General features: G+C 66.5%; 1 protein-coding gene across 1 annotated transcript in view; it reads right to left on the bottom strand.

Moving 5' to 3' along the window:
- Positions 1–16995, bottom strand: part of PLEC (plectin) — a 107027-nt gene that overhangs the window by 28857 nt on the left and 61175 nt on the right. Inside the window, exons 36-60 of the mRNA XM_054293857.1 lie at positions 16420–16686; positions 15756–15896; positions 15559–15625; positions 14896–14948; positions 13822–13882; positions 13124–13371; positions 10583–10653; positions 9481–9601; positions 9332–9395; positions 7840–8565; positions 6968–7225; positions 6713–6874; positions 6224–6646; positions 4615–5177; positions 3895–4059; positions 3228–3367; positions 2670–2829; positions 2511–2595; positions 1811–2052; positions 1594–1713; positions 1391–1498; positions 1092–1310; positions 666–869; positions 363–594; positions 17–243 (exon numbers count right to left, since the gene is read on the bottom strand). Of these exons, the coding sequence (XP_054149832.1) occupies positions 17–243; positions 363–594; positions 666–869; positions 1092–1310; positions 1391–1498; positions 1594–1713; positions 1811–2052; positions 2511–2595; positions 2670–2829; positions 3228–3367; positions 3895–4059; positions 4615–5177; positions 6224–6646; positions 6713–6874; positions 6968–7225; positions 7840–8565; positions 9332–9395; positions 9481–9601; positions 10583–10653; positions 13124–13371; positions 13822–13882; positions 14896–14948; positions 15559–15625; positions 15756–15896; positions 16420–16686 (5127 nt within the window). The remainder of the gene's footprint in view (positions 1–16; positions 244–362; positions 595–665; positions 870–1091; positions 1311–1390; positions 1499–1593; positions 1714–1810; positions 2053–2510; positions 2596–2669; positions 2830–3227; positions 3368–3894; positions 4060–4614; positions 5178–6223; positions 6647–6712; positions 6875–6967; positions 7226–7839; positions 8566–9331; positions 9396–9480; positions 9602–10582; positions 10654–13123; positions 13372–13821; positions 13883–14895; positions 14949–15558; positions 15626–15755; positions 15897–16419; positions 16687–16995) is intronic.

Here is a 16995-nt window from a genome sequence, read left to right on the forward strand (position 1 = left end):
CCCCACCCAGCCATACCTGCATAGTGCGCAGCCGCGTGCGGATGGCCTCAGGCTCGCTGCCAGCCTCCTCCAGGCCCAGCACCAGCTGCTGGGTGTCACTGAGTGCCACGGCCAGCTCAGACAGGCCATGCCAGAAGCGCTCGGCCAGTGCCAGCAGCTCCCGAAGCCACCGCTCCCGCTCCTGGCAGCGGCCGTGCAGGCAGCCCCACAGTGACAGCAGCTGCTCGCTGCGCTCCTGGATCCCTACAGGGCACAGCGGGTCAGGGATCGGGGTGCCACGAGGGCCCCAGCACCCACACAGGCCCTGACAGGGACACGGATCTCCTGCCAGCCATGCCGTGCCCACCCCTCCGTGCCGGTACCTCTGTCCGCGGCGTCGGAGCTGACTGCCTGCACGGTGGCCAGCAGCTCCTCTCCCTGTGCTCGGATCCCCTCCAGGGCCACCCCGAGCTTCTCCAGCTCGCCCAGGGCCAGGCTGTTCTCCCGGATCTGCTCCCTCAGATGGGCCGCGTCGCCACGGACAGGGGGCTGGCTCTGCAGCCGGCTCTGCAGCCGCTCCAGGCACTCCAGCAGCAGGTCCATGCGCTCTGACAGCTGCGGACCAGCCCAGTGACTCGAGGGTATGGCCCCGGGGATGCGCCCCACCAGGGCAGCGGTGGGCATACCTGGCTGTATCGTGGCAGGGCATCCTCCAGCAGAGCCGCCGCCTGGCGCACGCGCTCGCGGATGTGGCCGTACTGCTCCTCCAGCTCCTGCCAGCGCCGCTGGAATGGGGTTCCCTGCTCGGGGCTCAGCTCCAGCAGCTGTGCCGACACACGCTGCAGCTTCCCCACCAGCGGCCGGTGCTCGGCGATGGCCTCCCGCAGGCTCTGGCAGCAGGGAAGAGCCGTGGGGGCGCATTGGGGTGGGATGCACCCTGTGGGATTCACCCCACAGGGATGTGCTGCTGCACCCGGTGCTGCTCCCAGAGGGCTCCTGCTCACTGGGTGTCCCAGTCCAATGGTGCCCATGGCGGTGCCACCCCCATCCCATCACCGCTCCCACCTGCAGGGTGGCCGAGCCTGTCCCTTTTGCCCCTGCCCTGCCCACACCTGCAGCAGCGCCTGCTGCTCCTTGAAGGCCTCGTAGCTGATGGCGTTGGGCGACAGCTGCACCCCCAGGGCCTGCGTCTCCTCCAGCCAGGGCAGCAGCTCCTCGAGGGCCTCAGAGAACTGGGTGAGCAGGGACTGGGCGTGCTCCAGCTGCACGGCACAGGCGCCGCTGCGCAGGGACAGCTGCTCCGTGCGCTCCCGCAGCGCCTGCACCGACGGCTGCGGAGACAGAGAGTCACCACACAGGGCACAGCCATCCCTGGGTGCTGGTAATGTCCCCTAGCACCCTCGCAGCTCACCTGAAGGCGCTGCCTCAGGGGCTCAGGGCAACAGCGCAGCAGCGGCTCCGAGAAGCCCAGCAGACGCTCAACCAGGCCCCGGCAGTGCAGGATCTCAGCAGAGAGCAGCTGGAATGGAGCCACAGGTGGGCGCCAGGTCCTGGCAGGGATGGGGATGCCAAGCCCAGTGCCCCCTGTACCCCTGGGCACTGCTGCAGACCCACCTTCTGCTCGGAGAGCTGCAAGCGGAGAGCCTCAGCATCCAGCTGCACGTGACCGATCTCCTCCAGCCGCTCACCCAGCCCGGCCACGCGGCTGAGCTGGGACTCCAGGACCTGCTCAAACTGCAGCGGAGGGGCAGACGTCAGCCAGGGAGGGTGTGAATGCACTGGGACAGACACTGGGAATGGTGAGGGGCTCGGGGAGCCCAGTGTGCCAAACCTTCTCCCTGTCACTGGCAGTGACCGAGGGCTCCTGTCCATCCTGCTGGCTCTCCTGCTCGCCCAGCTCCTTCTCCATGCGGCTCAGCCACAGTGCCAGGTCCTCAGGGGCCGTGCCCAGGCGAGACGAGGCCTCCAGGGTCTGCCCCAGCCGGTGAGCGGTGTCAGCGCTGCTCTGGCCCACGATGAGGTAGCGCATCCTCAGTGACTCCATCTTCTCCTGCGTCAGCTGGGCCTCCTCCCCTGTGGCACCGCAACACCGCCATCAGTGCCACTGTGACACTGGCATCAGTGCCACCACACTGGCATCCCTGGACATGGAACTGGCCACAGCGACAGCTTCCAGCCACGTGGCAATCACTCTGTCCTGACCTTTTCCCTCTCCTACCCCTGCTCTTCCTGCTCCCACATCCAGCTCTGGCCTCTCATCTCTCTGCCAGCAAGACCCACCTCACCACTGAACCCTGTCCCACCTCGACACTGAACCCTGTCCCACCCCAGCTCTGACCCGCGGGCTCTACCCTGTCCCCTCTGCATCCCCGAGGTGCTATTGCCCCCTCACACCATAGCACAGCTTCTGGTGGTGATCAGCACACCCCAAAGACCCCCAGTGCCCAGGACCCCCTTGCTGGCCTGGCCTCTGTCTGTGCTCATCCCATCCCAAGTCCCTGTGGCCACCCCTCCCAGCCATTGCCACTCGCCTGTCACCAGCTCCAGGACGCGCTGCCCGCTCTCCAGGGCCCGATCCAGCTCACTCAGCCGCCCGCGGATCTCCTCACAGAGGGCCTGTAGCAGTGACCAGCGATGACACAGGTGCCCGTGCCCACCCTGTGCCCACCCCACGCCCGACCTGTGCCCACCTGGGTCTGCTGGTGGGCGTCCTGCACGCGGCCCACACAGCCATCAGCACGCCAGAGCTGGGCCAGCTGCCTCTCTGTGGTGCCGAGCCACTCCTGGAAGGCATCCACGGCCTCCTGGAAGCCCTGGGCTGCCGGCAGGATCCGCTCCAGGCAGCCGTACCTGCACCAGGAGGGCTGGTGAGGTGGGCAGTGACAGTGTCCGGGCCAGCAAAGCCCCCTCTCCCCATCACCAGCATGTCCATGCCCTGTGGTGCCCTGAAGTGAGGGACACAGCAACGCCAGTTGTCCCCACAGAGGGGAACAGTGTCCCACAGAGGGACCAGGGGGAAGGGCTGTGTGACAAACTGTCCATGCAGCCCTGGAGCCGCTACTCCGGTGCAGCCCCAGCACATGTGATGGGGACTGTCCCTCCATCATGGTGGCCCCAGTGCCAGCGGGGCAGAGCACAGGGACAGCAGGGTGTCACAGAGACTCCGTGTGGGGGGCACCAGAGGGCAGAGCCTGTGCCAGCAGGATGGGGATGCCAGCCCAGTGATGAGGACCTGGCCCCTGACCCACCTGGCTTCAGCCTCCTGCATCAGCTTGTCCCACCTCTCCCCGAGGCTGAAGAGGCTGGCACTGCCCTCGGGTGCCGTCAGTCTGTCCTGCAGGACAAGCTCCACACGTGGCCTCCGCTCCTCCAGCAGGCGCTTCAGGAGCTGTAGGGACGGGGGACACCGTGCTGGGGACTCCTGTGCACCCCTCAAACCCTGGCACAGTCCTAGGCTGGAACCCAGGGAGCTGCAGGGATGGGGGACACCACGCTGGGGACTCCTGTGCACCCCTCGAACCCCAGCACAGCCCTAGGCTGGAACCCAGGGAGCTGCAGGGACGGGGGACACCGCGCTGGGGACTCCTGTGCACCCCTCGAACCCCTGGGCTGGAACCCAGGGAGCTGCAGGGATGGGGGACACCGTGCTGGGGACTCCTGTGCACCCCTCAAACCCCAGCACAGCCCTAGGCTGGAACCCAGGGAGCTGCAGGGATGGGGGACACCGTGCTGGGGACTCCTGTGCACCCCTCGAACCCCAGCACAGCCCTAGGCTGGAACCCAGGGAGCTGCAGGGACGGGGGACACCGCGCTGGGGACTCCTGTGCACCCCTCCCACCCCGGCACAGCCATGGCCTGGAGCTCTGGCCCCCTAATCCCCACACGGACACGCATGGGCGGGACACGCCGGCTGACCTTCTGCTCCTCCAGCTGCGCCTTCACCACCTTGGCCTCCGCCGACGGCGGCTTCTGGTTGCTCACCAGCTCCTCCATGTCTGCCACCCAGGCCAGCAGCCGCTCCAGCGTCTCCTGGCCCCTCTCTGCTGCCTCCTCTGGGACGGGCACAGCCCGTGAGGACACCTGTGGGGAGAGGTGGCTGAGCTGCCCGTGTGGGCAGGTGCAGGGTAGCCATGGGGCTGGGCAGCAGTCCTCACACGGTGCCCTCTTCCCGAGGTGGCACCGGTGACACTGGGACCCTGTCCAGCCCGTGAGGACACCTGTGGGGAGAGGTGGCTGAGCTGCCCATGTGGGCACGTGGAGGGCAGCCATGGGGCTGGGCAGCACCCTCACACCATGCCCTCTTCCCAAGATGACACCAGGACTCTGTCCAGCCCATGGGGTCCTCCCTGACATCCCTCACAGGACTCCCCAAAGCAGGAGCTGCACGCCTGGTGCCGTTTGGAACCCTCCAGATGCATGGCCCCTCCAGCCAGAGATGAGGGAAGGGAGGTCCCTGTCCTCCAGCACCAGGCTGGGTGCCCAGCATGAGCGGTGCCACCAGCCCTGCCTACACCAGGGCACAGACAGCAAGTCCACACGAGCCCAAGGCCAGGAGAAAACCCCGCTGGAGGGCAGCGCTGTGGCACAGAGCCTGGCACAGCGTCCTCCCAGCAAGGCTCTCTGTCCGTCGGTCACCTCGGTGCCATCCGTGTGTCCAGCAGCAGCAGCGAGCTCCCCCACGCACTCTGTCAGCACGGTGACCGTGCGGGTGACCACGGGCTCGCCACCCTTGTCACCCGCCGGGTACTCGGTCACCTCCACGATCTCCGTCACGATGGTCTCGGTCACCTCCGTCACCTCGGTCACCTCCCGGGTGGTGACGGGCTTCCAGGACCAGGTGCTGCGGGGAGCGCCGGCCCGGGGGGGGGTCCAGGTCGCGCCCCCCACCTGTCCCCGCACTGCAGCCGCACCCCCGTTCTGCACGGCCACCTCGGACTGGCTGCGCCTCAGCACCGGGCTGCCCGGCCGGCTCCGGGCGACACCGGGCCCCGGGCTCCAGCCATTCTCCACCGGCAGCGCCGCCTTCTCCAGCAGCACCGGCCAGGCCTCCGCGACGCCTCCTGCGGGTGGCTGCCCCGCGTCCAGCCCCGGCTCCCGCAGGAGCTCCTCCGGTCGCCGGCTCTTCTCGCCCAGGCAGCTGGGCCGGCTCACCGAGTTCCCCATGGCGCGGGCGCCGGGCCCCCGCCTCAAATCCCGGCCTGCAACGAGCCAGGGGTGCGCGTTACCGGGACCACCGCGGGACCCCCAGGTGACGCCGGGCTGCGCTCGGCTCGACCCCTCACTCCACGGCGCTGCCTGACCTCACCCTCCGGTCTTGAGGGTCCCCCAGCAAAGGGCTGTCAAGAGCCAGCGTACCGGGACAGGCAGAGGGGACACGGCTGGAGGGAAGGGACCCCGAGGCGGCGCCCAGCGTGCCCGTCCCACGCGTCTGGGCAGGGGACGCGGCAGTGGCAGCAGGGGACAGGCAGATGCTCCCGCCCGGCATCGCCCCGCGCCATTGGATTAACGAGGAGCAGCCAGAGAGGAGCATCTGCCCAGGGAACGGGGGCTGGGGGCACCGAGCGGGGACGGGCAGGTGGCCTCCCCAGCCTGCGAGCCCTGCCGCAGCCATAAATCCCCGGCGTGACCCGGCAGGACCCTCCCCCGGCAGCCCCCCCGCCGCAGCCGCAGTGCTGCTGCCCCCGGCCCCGGGCACACGCCCCTGCGCACGTGTGTACACACAAACACACGTGTGTACACACAAACACGCGTGTGCAAACACACGCACACTCACCACAAGCGTGTGCAAACACACGCACATAACACACACGTGTGCAAAGAAACACACACACCACACACGTATGTAAGCACACGCACACACTCACCACACACACTCCAACCCGTGTGCACGCACTCCCCGGCAGGCAGACCCCACGCTCGCACCCCTGCTCGGGGTCGGGGGGAGTTCAGCGATGGGACCCCCACTCCTGCGTCAGCCGTGACATGAAACACACCTGCGGCAGCCCCGTACACGCTTGGGGAGCACACGGTGCGCACACGCACCCACCCTGGCCGTGCTCCTGCCGTGGGTGCCGGGGTACCCTGAGCCCCCCGCTCGGCCCAACCCGCCGTGGGGCACGCCACGGGCGCGACCCCCGTGCGCAGTCACGGCACACACACAAACACACCCACGCCACGGGCGCGACCCCCGTGCGCGGTCACGGCACACACACACACACCCACGGCGCGGTCACGGCACACGCACCCACACCCACGGCACGGTCCCGGTGGGTGCAGCCCCGCGGGTCACCGCACTCCCACTCCACCGCAACCCCCGCGCGTCCGGGGGCTGCGCGGGTGCGCGGGGTGACCCGGGGAGACCCCGAGCCTCGGGACACCGACCCCGCCCGGCCCCGCGCACGCCGCGGCCCCGGAGCCCCCGCCCCGCACTCACCCCTCGGCGGCTTCGGGCGTCCATGGGGCCGGGCCGGGGGCGCCGCCGCCGCCGTTACCACTCCGGGGGGGCCCGGCCCGCGCGGGGGAGCGGGGCGGAGGCGGCGGGGGGAGTCTCGGTCCCCGTTACCGCCGCCCCGGCCCCGCCGCCTTTGTGCGCCGCGCCCGCGGCGCGGGGGGAGCGCGGGGGCACCGGGCGGAGACCCTGGCACCGGCAGCGCCGGGCTCGGCGGGGCTGGTCTGACCCCGGACACAGCACACCGCCCCCGTTAACCCTCCGGGAGCCGATCGCCGCCGTTACCGGGGAAACCCCCGGGGCCCCGCAGCCATCCCGCGGGGGAGGGGCGGTGCCGGCCCTCCGCCCGCCCCGCGCCGCCCGGGGGGGCGAGAGCCCGCGCCCCGGGCTGCCCCGGCACCTGCACCGACACCGAAACCTGCTCCGGCACCGTGCTCTCACTGGCACCTGCACCGACACCGGCACAACACCGGCACCTGCCCCGGCACCTGTACTGGCACCTGTACCGACACTAGCATCAGCACCGGCACCAGCACCTGCTCTGGCACCGTGCTCCCACCGGCACTAACACCGGCACCTGTACCGACACCGGCACCTGCTCCGACACCAGCACCGGCATAGGCACTAACACCTGCTGCTGCTGCTGCCCCTGCACCTGCCTCAGCACCTGTACCGGCACCGGCACCGGCACTAACACCGGTGCCTGCTCCAGCACCTGTACCGACACCAGCACTGGCACCAGCACCAGCACTAACACCGGCACTGGCACTAACACCGGCGCTGTGCTCTCACCGGCATCTGTACCGACACCGGCACCAGCGCTAACAGCGGCAGCTGCTCTGGCACTGTGCTCTCACTGGCACCAGCAACTGCTCTGGTACCGGTAACCACACCGGCACCTGCACCAGAACCAGCCCAGGCTGTGCTGCCTCACCATGAGCCCCAGGACAGCACAGCCCACGGTGTCATGGCCCCACGGTGCCACCGCCCCAGTGTCACGGCCCCATGGTCACACAGCCCCACAGCCACTCCCGCTCTGGGGCTGCAGCCCCCACCCTGGCTCTGGCCCCCAGGCAATGGCTGCTGCACTCCCTGAGGGGCTTGGCCCCACTCCCTGGGGCTCTTTGGGTGCATGGACCCCTCAGCCAGAGGCCCAGGGGGCTCAGTGGAGCAGGGCTGTGTTTGAGGGGGGTCAGGCCGGGCTGACAAGATGCTAAACTGAATCTCACCCTGAGAGCCAGAGTGCTGCGGGCCTGGCTCTCCAGAACCCCTCGCTGCCACCCTGGGTGCTGGAGGGAGCAGGGGGCAGCCGGAGGTGCCCAGCCCAGGCTGCTCCTGCCCGTGGTGTGAGCCCCATCCCCATCCTGCCCTGAGAGTCCCCCAGGACTGGATGCTGCCCCCCAGAGCCGCACGGTGCCCCTCGCTGGGCCCCGGGAGCCGGGGGGCCGCTGCCGGCGCGTCGGCCACGCTGATGGATGGGGCTCCCTGGGGTCTCCTGGGAGCGGCGGGCGGCGGGGCCGGGGGCTTTGTCTGCTGCCAGAGACGCTGCCGGGAATTAGCATCTGCCGGGGCCTCGGCGGCTCCGCAGCGTCCTGCAGCAGCTCGGCATCCTCTTCCTCCCCGCACGGCTCTGGAGCCTTGTGCTGCTGGCACCGGGGGGCTGGGCACCCAGCGGGGTCTGACCCCACGGTACTGCGGGCACCCCACAGCACTCACAGAGCCCGGCCGGGACCTGCCAGGCAGAAGCTGGGCAGGGGGTGAGGATGCAGCTCCGAGCCTCTCGCCACCCCCGTCCCCCGCGGCCGCCGGCAGCTCGCCCGGCACGCTCCGCAGCCCCAGGTACCGGGCTCGGGGTGGCACGGGCGCCCCGGGCAGCGGAGCCCGGCGCGGGGCACCGGGCGGGAGCGGGCGGCTGGAATGCACAGCCTCAGATCCCGGGAGCCGGGTGGGTTTCTGTGCGGCCTCGGCTTTGTCTGCGCCGGGGCCGCGATGAATGGCCCTTTCAGTTTGTGCCGTCATGTGTGCCGAGGGAGCCCGTGTGCCGGCCAGGCCTCCAACAAAAGGAGCCGGCGAGGGGCGGCGAGGAGGGGGCGGCCGGCAGCCCCCACTGCGCTGCTGCTGCCGCTGCGGCTCCGCGCCTGGGCAGGGGCACAGCAGCACAGGCTGTGCAGGCAGTGCTGGGCACACATCCGAGCTGACCTGACAGGGGCACACCTCCTGTGCCCGGCTGTACACCCCTCACACAGCCCCACACCTCCTGTGCCCGGCTGTACACCCCTCACACAGCCTCACACCTCCTGTGCCAGGGCAGGGGCACAGCAGCACAGGCTGTGCAGGCAGTGCTGGGCACACATCCAAGCTGATCTGACAGGGGCACACCTCCTGTGCCCGGCTGTACACCCCTCACACAGCCCCACACCTCCTGTGCCAGGGCAGGGGCACGGCAGCACAGGCTGCGCGGGCAGTGTGGGGGCACACATCTGACATGATATGACAAGGGCACACCTCCTCCACCCGGCTGTACGCCCTCACAAAGCTACACACCTCCTGTGCCCAGCCTCCCATCCCCTGTGCCCAGCTGTACATCCCTCACACAGCCTTACACCCCCTGTGCATGGATGTCCGCCCCTCACACTGCCTCACACCCCCTGTTCCCAGCTGTACACCCCTCACACACTCACACACCCCCTGTGCCCAGCCTCACACCCCTGGTGTTCAGCCACTCTTCCATGCCCATGTGACAGTGCCACGAGCTGTGACAGTGCCACCAGTGCAGGAGGTGGCCCTGTGGCCAGCAGGCCTCCAAGGCCATGGTACCCTGAGCACTACCAGGGCCATGGGGCTCCCTCCAGGCCACCAGCACCCTTGGGCTGGGGACAGGGAGCCGGACACAGGAGACCCGACCCTGGATGGCTGCAGGGCTGTGCTGCAGGCTCTCCCAGCCAGCTGTGGCCAGGTGCCTTCCTCCCTTGTGAGGACCAAGACCTCAGCAGCCTCGGTGCAGACGTGGGCTGGTCCTGCCCGGCTCTGCACCACCCGGGGCCAGGCGTTACCTGCAGGGCCGTGCCGGGCTCTGGCAGCGCCAGCAGCCGCTTCTCCACGGCGTCCAGCCAGTGCCGCAGGGCGAGCAGCTGCTCCTGCACCTCCAGCCTCTGCTCGGAGCGCAGGCAGGCTCTGGGGAGAGAGCACAGACACACGGGGCTGTGGGGACACGGTCGCTGTCCCCTGTCCCTGCACTGCCCTGAACTCTGGGCTCGCTGCCCACCTGCACCAGGTGTGCCACAGCCACACCTGCGCTCGCTCATACCCTGCTGGCCACAGCCACACCTGTCCTGGGTTGACTGTATGATGCTTTTATCCCCAATCGTCCCGTTCTGTTTATGCTGAATAATAAGTTTTACACCTTTAAGACTTGTTCCAGAGAGTGAAGGGGGGGAGAGAAGAAGCGTGCAGTTTGTTTTCAGACACTGCACTCACTCCTCCACATTCCTGCTCCTGTACTGTGCTGTCTGTGGATGCACAGACAGCGGGACAGAGCTCTCCTTTGCTTTTAGTTAGTTTCAGCTAGCTGAGGCAAAGAAGTTCCCTGGACCAGTTTTTTCTTTTTTCTTTGGACCTCTTGAAACTGTTCTGGACTGCACACCCAGGGGAGCACCGGCAGCTGCATCTGTGGCCATGCACCTGGCCGGGCCTGGGCCATGGCATTTCCAGCACCGGGGGGACTGATCAGAGACTGACTGAGCTGAACGGCAACCCGGGGACGTGGTTTTGTCAGTTTGTCATCTCTTTTGGAGCAGCAAGGGGTTTTATTGTTTAATATAGTTTAGGTTTTCTTGTTTAATAAACAGTTTTTTCCCCTTTTCTCCAAGGAGGTATTTTCTCCCGGACCGGTTGGGAGGAGGGGCCGATTGAATCTGTTTTCCTACAGGAACGCCTTTGGGGATCCTCTCCCAAATTTGCTCTGAACCAGGACAACACCTGAGCTCTCTCCCACCCTGCTGGCCCCAGCACGGCCACCCCACACCCTCCCTGCCCCAGAGCCCCGTGAAGGGTTCAGCAGCTCTCCTGTCAGGGTGTGGACACCTGGGCATGGCTGGCACCGCCCATCTGGCAGTGCCCAGCGGTGCCCCTGGCAGCGCCCAGTGGTGCCCGTACCTCTCCAGCTCCTCCCTGTCCCACGGCAAGCCCTCCACACCATCTCCGGTGTCCCCCACTGCACGGTGCACCTGCGGGGAGAGCAGAGGAACAGTGGGCACGGCACACCAGGTCCTGGCAGAGGGACAAAGCTCCACAGTGAAGAGACTTGGAGCATTTCTGTGTCTCCCCAGGGACAGCCCGTCCCCACCAGCTGGGACAGAGCTCCCCTGGCCAGGATCCCCCTGTCTGTCCTATACCAGTACCTGCAGGTTTGGCTTGGCTCCAGCTCCTCTGCATTCCTGTGGTACACCTCAATTTCCAAACAGTTTTCAGCTTGGTCACTCCCAGATCTCACCCTGCTGCCTCTGGGGGTACATCTGCTCCCCAGTGTCCCTTCACCTGCTCTGTGCACTGCAGAGCTGCTGGCTGAGCCCAGACTGACCCCCATCCAACTGACTCTCAGCAAAAAATTACCAACTGGCCCATGGAAAACCCCCTGCTCAGGCGTGGAGCAGCGGTGTCTCAGAGCAGATGCTCCTCAGGTGCTGCCAGTGACGCCACTTTGCCACAACACACGGGAGAAGATGCCAGGCAAACACTGAGATCCACAAACCAGCAATGCCCTGGCACGGACACGGGTCATGAACAGGCAGCAGTTCCTTCATGCCCCAGTGGAGAGAGGGACTGGCAGGAGGGATCACACCAAGCCTGCACCCAGAGGCTGAGGGTGATGCTGCTCCCACAGTGCTGTAATTAACTGGTCGTTAACCCTGATTAATTAAGCCAGGTCACCTGGCTGAGCACAAGGAGGGGGAGACAGCGCTGTGAGGGAAACGGGGCACAGCCACAGTGATGCCACGAAGATGGTGATGGGCCCAACACCTCATCTCCAAAATATTGTACCAGGGGAAACAGCCAGGGAGAGTGGGCTGGATAAATGGAGATAAAACCCCCGTGGTGCAGGAGGGACGTGGCACTGCTGCCATGGAAGGACCCAGGGAAGGTGACACACAGCAGCTGAGCAGGAGCTGCAGCACTGGGGGCTGAAAGGGGCTGGGATGTGTCTGCTGCAGGAGGAACCTCAGCCAGGGTCTGGTCAGGAGCACCACCAGAATTCCCTGGATGAGGGGAAGAGGCACCAGGCAGGTGCTGGGTGCTGGTGCCACAGTAGCTCCTCGTGGTTGGAGCACCAGCAGGGCTCAGTCCCATTGGGGATGCTCTGGGGATGTGTACTCACAGCTCATTGCTGTCACAATGCCATCAGCAGGGCCCGAACCAACCCACGCACCCACAGTGTGGCACCTGCCCCAGCACAGGCACCAGTGCCACCCACCAGCTGGGAATGCCACAGCAGTGCCCCACTTCCCCTGCCAGGGCCAGGTCAGTGTGCAGGGAGGGAGCAGGATGGCACAGCCAGGGCCAGGGACATCCTCTGGGGTCATGGCAGTTCTCCTGGGGTCCCACAGCCCTCCTGCCCCACGCCGGTGGTCTCTGATCCTGTGTGCCCCCATCCCAGGGCAGGACTGCAGTGTGACAATGCCAGCCCTGCTGCCCGGGGTTGGGCACAGGCAATCGGGCAGGTGGAGGATGCTGCCACAGGTGGGCAGAGGATAACAGTGTGTGCATTGGCAAAAGCTGTTCCAGCCCAAGGTCAGGGCTGCTGGGGCTGGGGCTGGGGCTGAGGCTGGAGCTCCTCCGATGATCGCTGCCAGATCGTGGCCCCAGACACGGCTGCACCGGCTGCTCCAGTCGGGACGTGCCAAGAGACACAGGACCGCGAGGAGTAGCAAACCCCAAACTGGTGCTGGGACCCGCTGGGTCCCTGTGAGTGTCCCAGAGCTGCCCCCTGCCCCGGCTCGGGCACCGGACACCGCGGGCTGCCCGTGACAGCCGGAGCAAACAGCTCTGGAGCTGCCTGAGAGCTGCTCCCGGTCCCGCACAGCGCTGCCCGCACCGCGCCACCGCGTCCGGCTGGCCCTGGGGGCTGCCCGGTGCCCGGCAGGACGTGCCCGCACCGCACCACCGCGTCCGGCTGGCCCTGGGGGCTGCCCGGTGCCCGGCAGGACGTGCCCGCACCGCACCACCGCGTCCGGCTGGCCCTGGGGGCTGCCCGGTGCCTGGCAGGACGTGGCGGCTGCAGCCGTGGGGCAGCACCATCCCCGCACGCACCGGGCTCGGGGGGATTCACCGCTCCAGCCAACTGCGGCCCCGGCTCAGCGCACGGAGCCGCAGCGCTTCACACGGGGCACAGCCGCCCTTGGCCGGCTCGCCCGGGCTCCGAGCCTCAGCAGCGCGGCCGGGGGGGTCCGGGGGTCCCTGGCCATGGGGAGGTTCAGCGCCCCTGCTCGGGGGGGGCGTGGGAGAGGACGGCCGGGCTTTGTGGAGGAGCTGAACAGAGCGTTCCCGGCGCGGCGGGGGCCGAGCCAGCAGCGCCCGGGGCGGTGGGCACAGCGAGCTGGCAGCCGCTCCGTGCCAGCAGGGCCGAGCCGGTGGCCACGGCCACGCTTGGGACAGCGGCCACGGGTCCCAGCCAGGACAGGGCGGTGCTGCCACTCACACCCCGAAGGGCGGTGGGTGAACGCGGGCGGGGGGCGAGGGACCCCTGCACGGCCGAGGAGGCGCTCGGTGTCTCCTGTGCCACCGCGGTTCTGAGGGATGGTTTAACTCGGGGAGGCGGGGAGGGTTCTCTCCAGCCTCCACAGCAGCAGGGCAGGGTGACATGCAGGGCATTAAAATGGGGAAAATCGTGGAGTTCTCCATGGTGACGAGTTTGGCCGGGTCACTGCCGGCGCTCGGTGCTGAAGGGACTGTGGGAGGGACAGGGGGAATTGGTGGGGCAGGAGGGTGACATGGAGCAACACGAGATGATGAGGAGTGTCCGTGGGCAGGGGACAGCGTGCTGTGTGGGGCAAGAGGCTGGCTCACCCCAGGAGCAATCAGCGTGGATCTCAGTGCATTCCACCCTCCTCACCCTCCTTTGCCAGCCACTGCGGGGGATCCCACTGCCCCAGGGACACCAGGGAGGGTCCCTGGCATGGGGTCGAAGGGGTCTGGGGGAAAGGTTTCCCCCCTGGCACATGGATGTGAGTCCCAAGGCTGGGTCTGGGAGCAGGGACATTTCTCACCAGGAAACTGAGCTAGATCCTGCCAGTGTTGGGGGTGGGGGGGTGTGAGGGGCTTCAAGGCCACGACATGGGACTGGGCCATGGGTCAGGGGGCTCTTGGTGGTCTCATGAGCTTTAGGAGAGGTTACTCACCCTGGGGGAGAGTCAGGAAGTTGAGGGGTAAGCAAGGAATATCTGGGGGAGCAGGGAACATCTGGGAGACACAAGGAAATATCTGGGGGAGCAGGGAACATCTGGGGGACAGAAGGAAATATCTGGGGGGGCAGTGACGTGGGGCAGGGCCCCGAGCAGCTTGTGGGAATGTCTTGCTGTTCTGGGGCCTCTCCTGACCCCCCCAATGGCTGCAGCAGCCTGCAGCCTCCCTGAGTCCCCCCGGCCCAGTTGTGCCTAACGGCCTCATCCCACTGCTGGTGGGGACAGACGGACGCTGCGGTTAATTGCTGATGGACAATGCAATTAACGTCCTGCCCAGCCACCGCCATCTGTCCCGGCCAGCCCCACCCGGGGCTGCTGACATGCTTGGCTGGTCCTGGCACAGTTGAGACCCCTGGACATTGCAGGGGTCCTGCAAGGTCCTGACAGCTCTGGCACTCCTGGCACAGTGCCTGGGGCTCCTGGCACTGCTGTGGGATGACCCTTGTGCTTGGGGAGTCCCAGCCTGGGCTGCACCTGCCTCACTGGGCTGGACAGACCCCTCGAACCACCTGTGCCATGGCTGCACTGACGTCTCCAGGTTTGCCAGGCTTTCCCTTCTGAATGCTGCTGTCCTACCGGTGGGTGCCAGGCCATCACATCCTGAACCCCCTAAAGCCCCTCAGCCCCACAGCTGACCACTGCCATCCACCCCCAGCAGCCCCCACCGCCCAAAGAGAGTGCCCACAGCACAGCCCACACCGGGCAGAGACCATGGCACCGGCAGTGGTAGCAGCAATCATGGGAACAGTGCCATGAAGGACAGTGCCCCTGCCCAGCCCAGAGCCCCACTGATGAAGGGGTAGGTCTGTCCTCATACAAGCAATGCTCAGAAGCCCCCACAGCGCCAGCAGCACCGACTCCCCAAAACCAGGGGTCGAATGCTGCACCCACATTGACCTCCCAGCAGTGTCAGCTGTGCCATCAGGTCTGGGGACGACCCCGTGGCCCTGCTCTGTGCCTGGCAGCACCATGGGTACACCCAGGCTCAGGAGCTGGTCAGACCCTCGGCACCTTGACATACTTCACCATGACCTGCAGCAGCCCATACAGCCCATGGCACGAAGCTGCAGGAGGCAATGGGAGCCCACGGCCACAGTGGCATGGCCAGGGGGTGAACAGATCACGCAGAGCTGCCAGCTGGTTTCAGAGGATTCTCCTTTACTGCCCTTGCAGGGGAGCCCTGGGCCTGCACTGCTCCTTTTACAGACACTTAGTGGTATGTACAAGTTTAGTGTTTTGCCCCCAAAAAGAGATGTGTTTGGGATATCCATGGACCCCCAGTGTCCCCATGAGTGATGGCCAGGGTCTGGGGGGCCCCGGGAGCGGGGACTGTCCTGGAGCTGCGTGCAGGGGCACCTCATGCAAAGCCAAAGGGGGTCATGAGAGCAATAATGACACCAGAGGCAGAGGGTAACATGACAGAATTTACAGGTGGCAGATGAGAGCGGGTGGGGAGGAGGAGATGTTTTGGAGATCCGCAGTGAGCCCGACACCACACCAGGAGGCCATCCCCAGAGAGGAGGGAGTGTGTGGGGCAAGTGGGGCCGGGTGACCATGCGGGTGCTTCTTGGGCCATTGGCTGCTTGGGCACCGTGGCCCCAGTCTCAGGCAGGGGACTCTGGCAAGTGCAAAGGGTGAGGGAGAACATCCCCATGTCCTCAGATGCGGTCCCACCGGCCTCAGGGTGGGGGACGGGCTCCATGGCGGCGATGAGGGGAAGTGGTATGGACATCCAGCCACACTACAACAAAGCGAACAGAAAAGATGGGATGAGACAGGGAGAACAATCCATGAAATGAAGCCACCAAGCCCGGCCATCAGCGCCACGCACCTGCTGTGGGACCGGGACAGACCAGGGAGGTTGGTGTTACCTGCGGAGGTGGGCACGGCTGAGCAGCTGCCGCCTCCAGGGCTCCCCTCGAGCCCGTCCACGACCTGCTGATGTCGGAGACCCAGCTCAGGAGCTCACCCAGTGGCACTGGGAGGTCTTTGTTGGGACTGGAAAAAGACGTCTGCCAGAGAGAGAGTGCATTAGCGCCGGCATGGGGATGAACCGGGGGGATGGAATTACCGCGAAGACGGAAAAGGAGGCTGTTTTCACAGAAATCTGCCTATTCTAACATGAGTGTGTGCCAGGCTGCTACAGCATCCCACGGCCCACCCTGTGCTGCAGGGGTCCCATGGCCCTCATACCCTTAGTGAGGGTCAGGAAAACTCCCACGGCTCTGGGGGGTTCTGGGGGCAGGAGCTGCGCAGACCCAGGCTAGGGCGCGGGCTCTGGCAGACACCTGCCAATGGGTCAGGGAGCCACATGAGTGTGAGGAAATCAACCTCGAGCAGAAGCACTTCCCAGATACACGGAGAGACTGACAGACAGACCGGCCGACCGCGGCGGGCGCGTCCCGGAGGACGGGTGAGCGGGTGGGCTGGCGGAGGCAGGCACGCAGCAAAGCCCCTCGGCGGGCGAAGTGGTGAGCGGAGGCAGGTCCCCCCGCAGGGCGCGGAAGCACCGGGCAGCGCCAGCGCGGCACTTACGGTCAGGGCACCAGCTCTGCAACGTGGTGGTGGGGACGTGCCAGGAGGCTGAGGCAGGGAGGTGGGGCAGCTCAGGGGGCTGGGGTGCCGAGCCCCCTCCTCGCTGCACTGGGGGCACGTGGAAGGGGTCCAGGCAGCAGCTTCAGGGCTGGTGTGGTGTGTCTGGCTGTCCAGTGCCAAGGAGCTGGTGATGTCCTCCTCTGGCACATTGGTTGCAGTGGGGTGCACCACAGGGCCAAGGCAGTCTCCTCCTTTGGGATGCAGGGGCTGAAGCCGGCAGGTTAATTACAAAAGAGTGCTAAGTGGTTAGATCCAAACGGGGAACTGTTTTCTTGGTGTCCGGCTTGGCCGCGCCGTGTGCGAGCAGCGGCGGGATTGGCGCGGCCAGGAGCAGGAACAGTGTCCAGCTCCCGGGGCATAGGGTGGGGAGGGTAGTGTGTATTCTCTCTTGTCTCTTAATATACAAACACTGTCAGCACATTCGCATATATTAATTTATTAGTCTTGTCTTTTTGGTTAAACTTGAGGCACTGCTTTGGGAGAAGAGTGGAGGTTCAAAATTAAAAAAAATACTAG

Source organism: Melozone crissalis, unplaced genomic scaffold, assembly GCF_028551555.1.
Source record: "Melozone crissalis strain CALT ecotype California unplaced genomic scaffold, PUWL_Pcris_2 ptg000195l_1, whole genome shotgun sequence".
Lineage (NCBI taxonomy): Eukaryota > Metazoa > Chordata > Aves > Passeriformes > Passerellidae > Melozone > Melozone crissalis.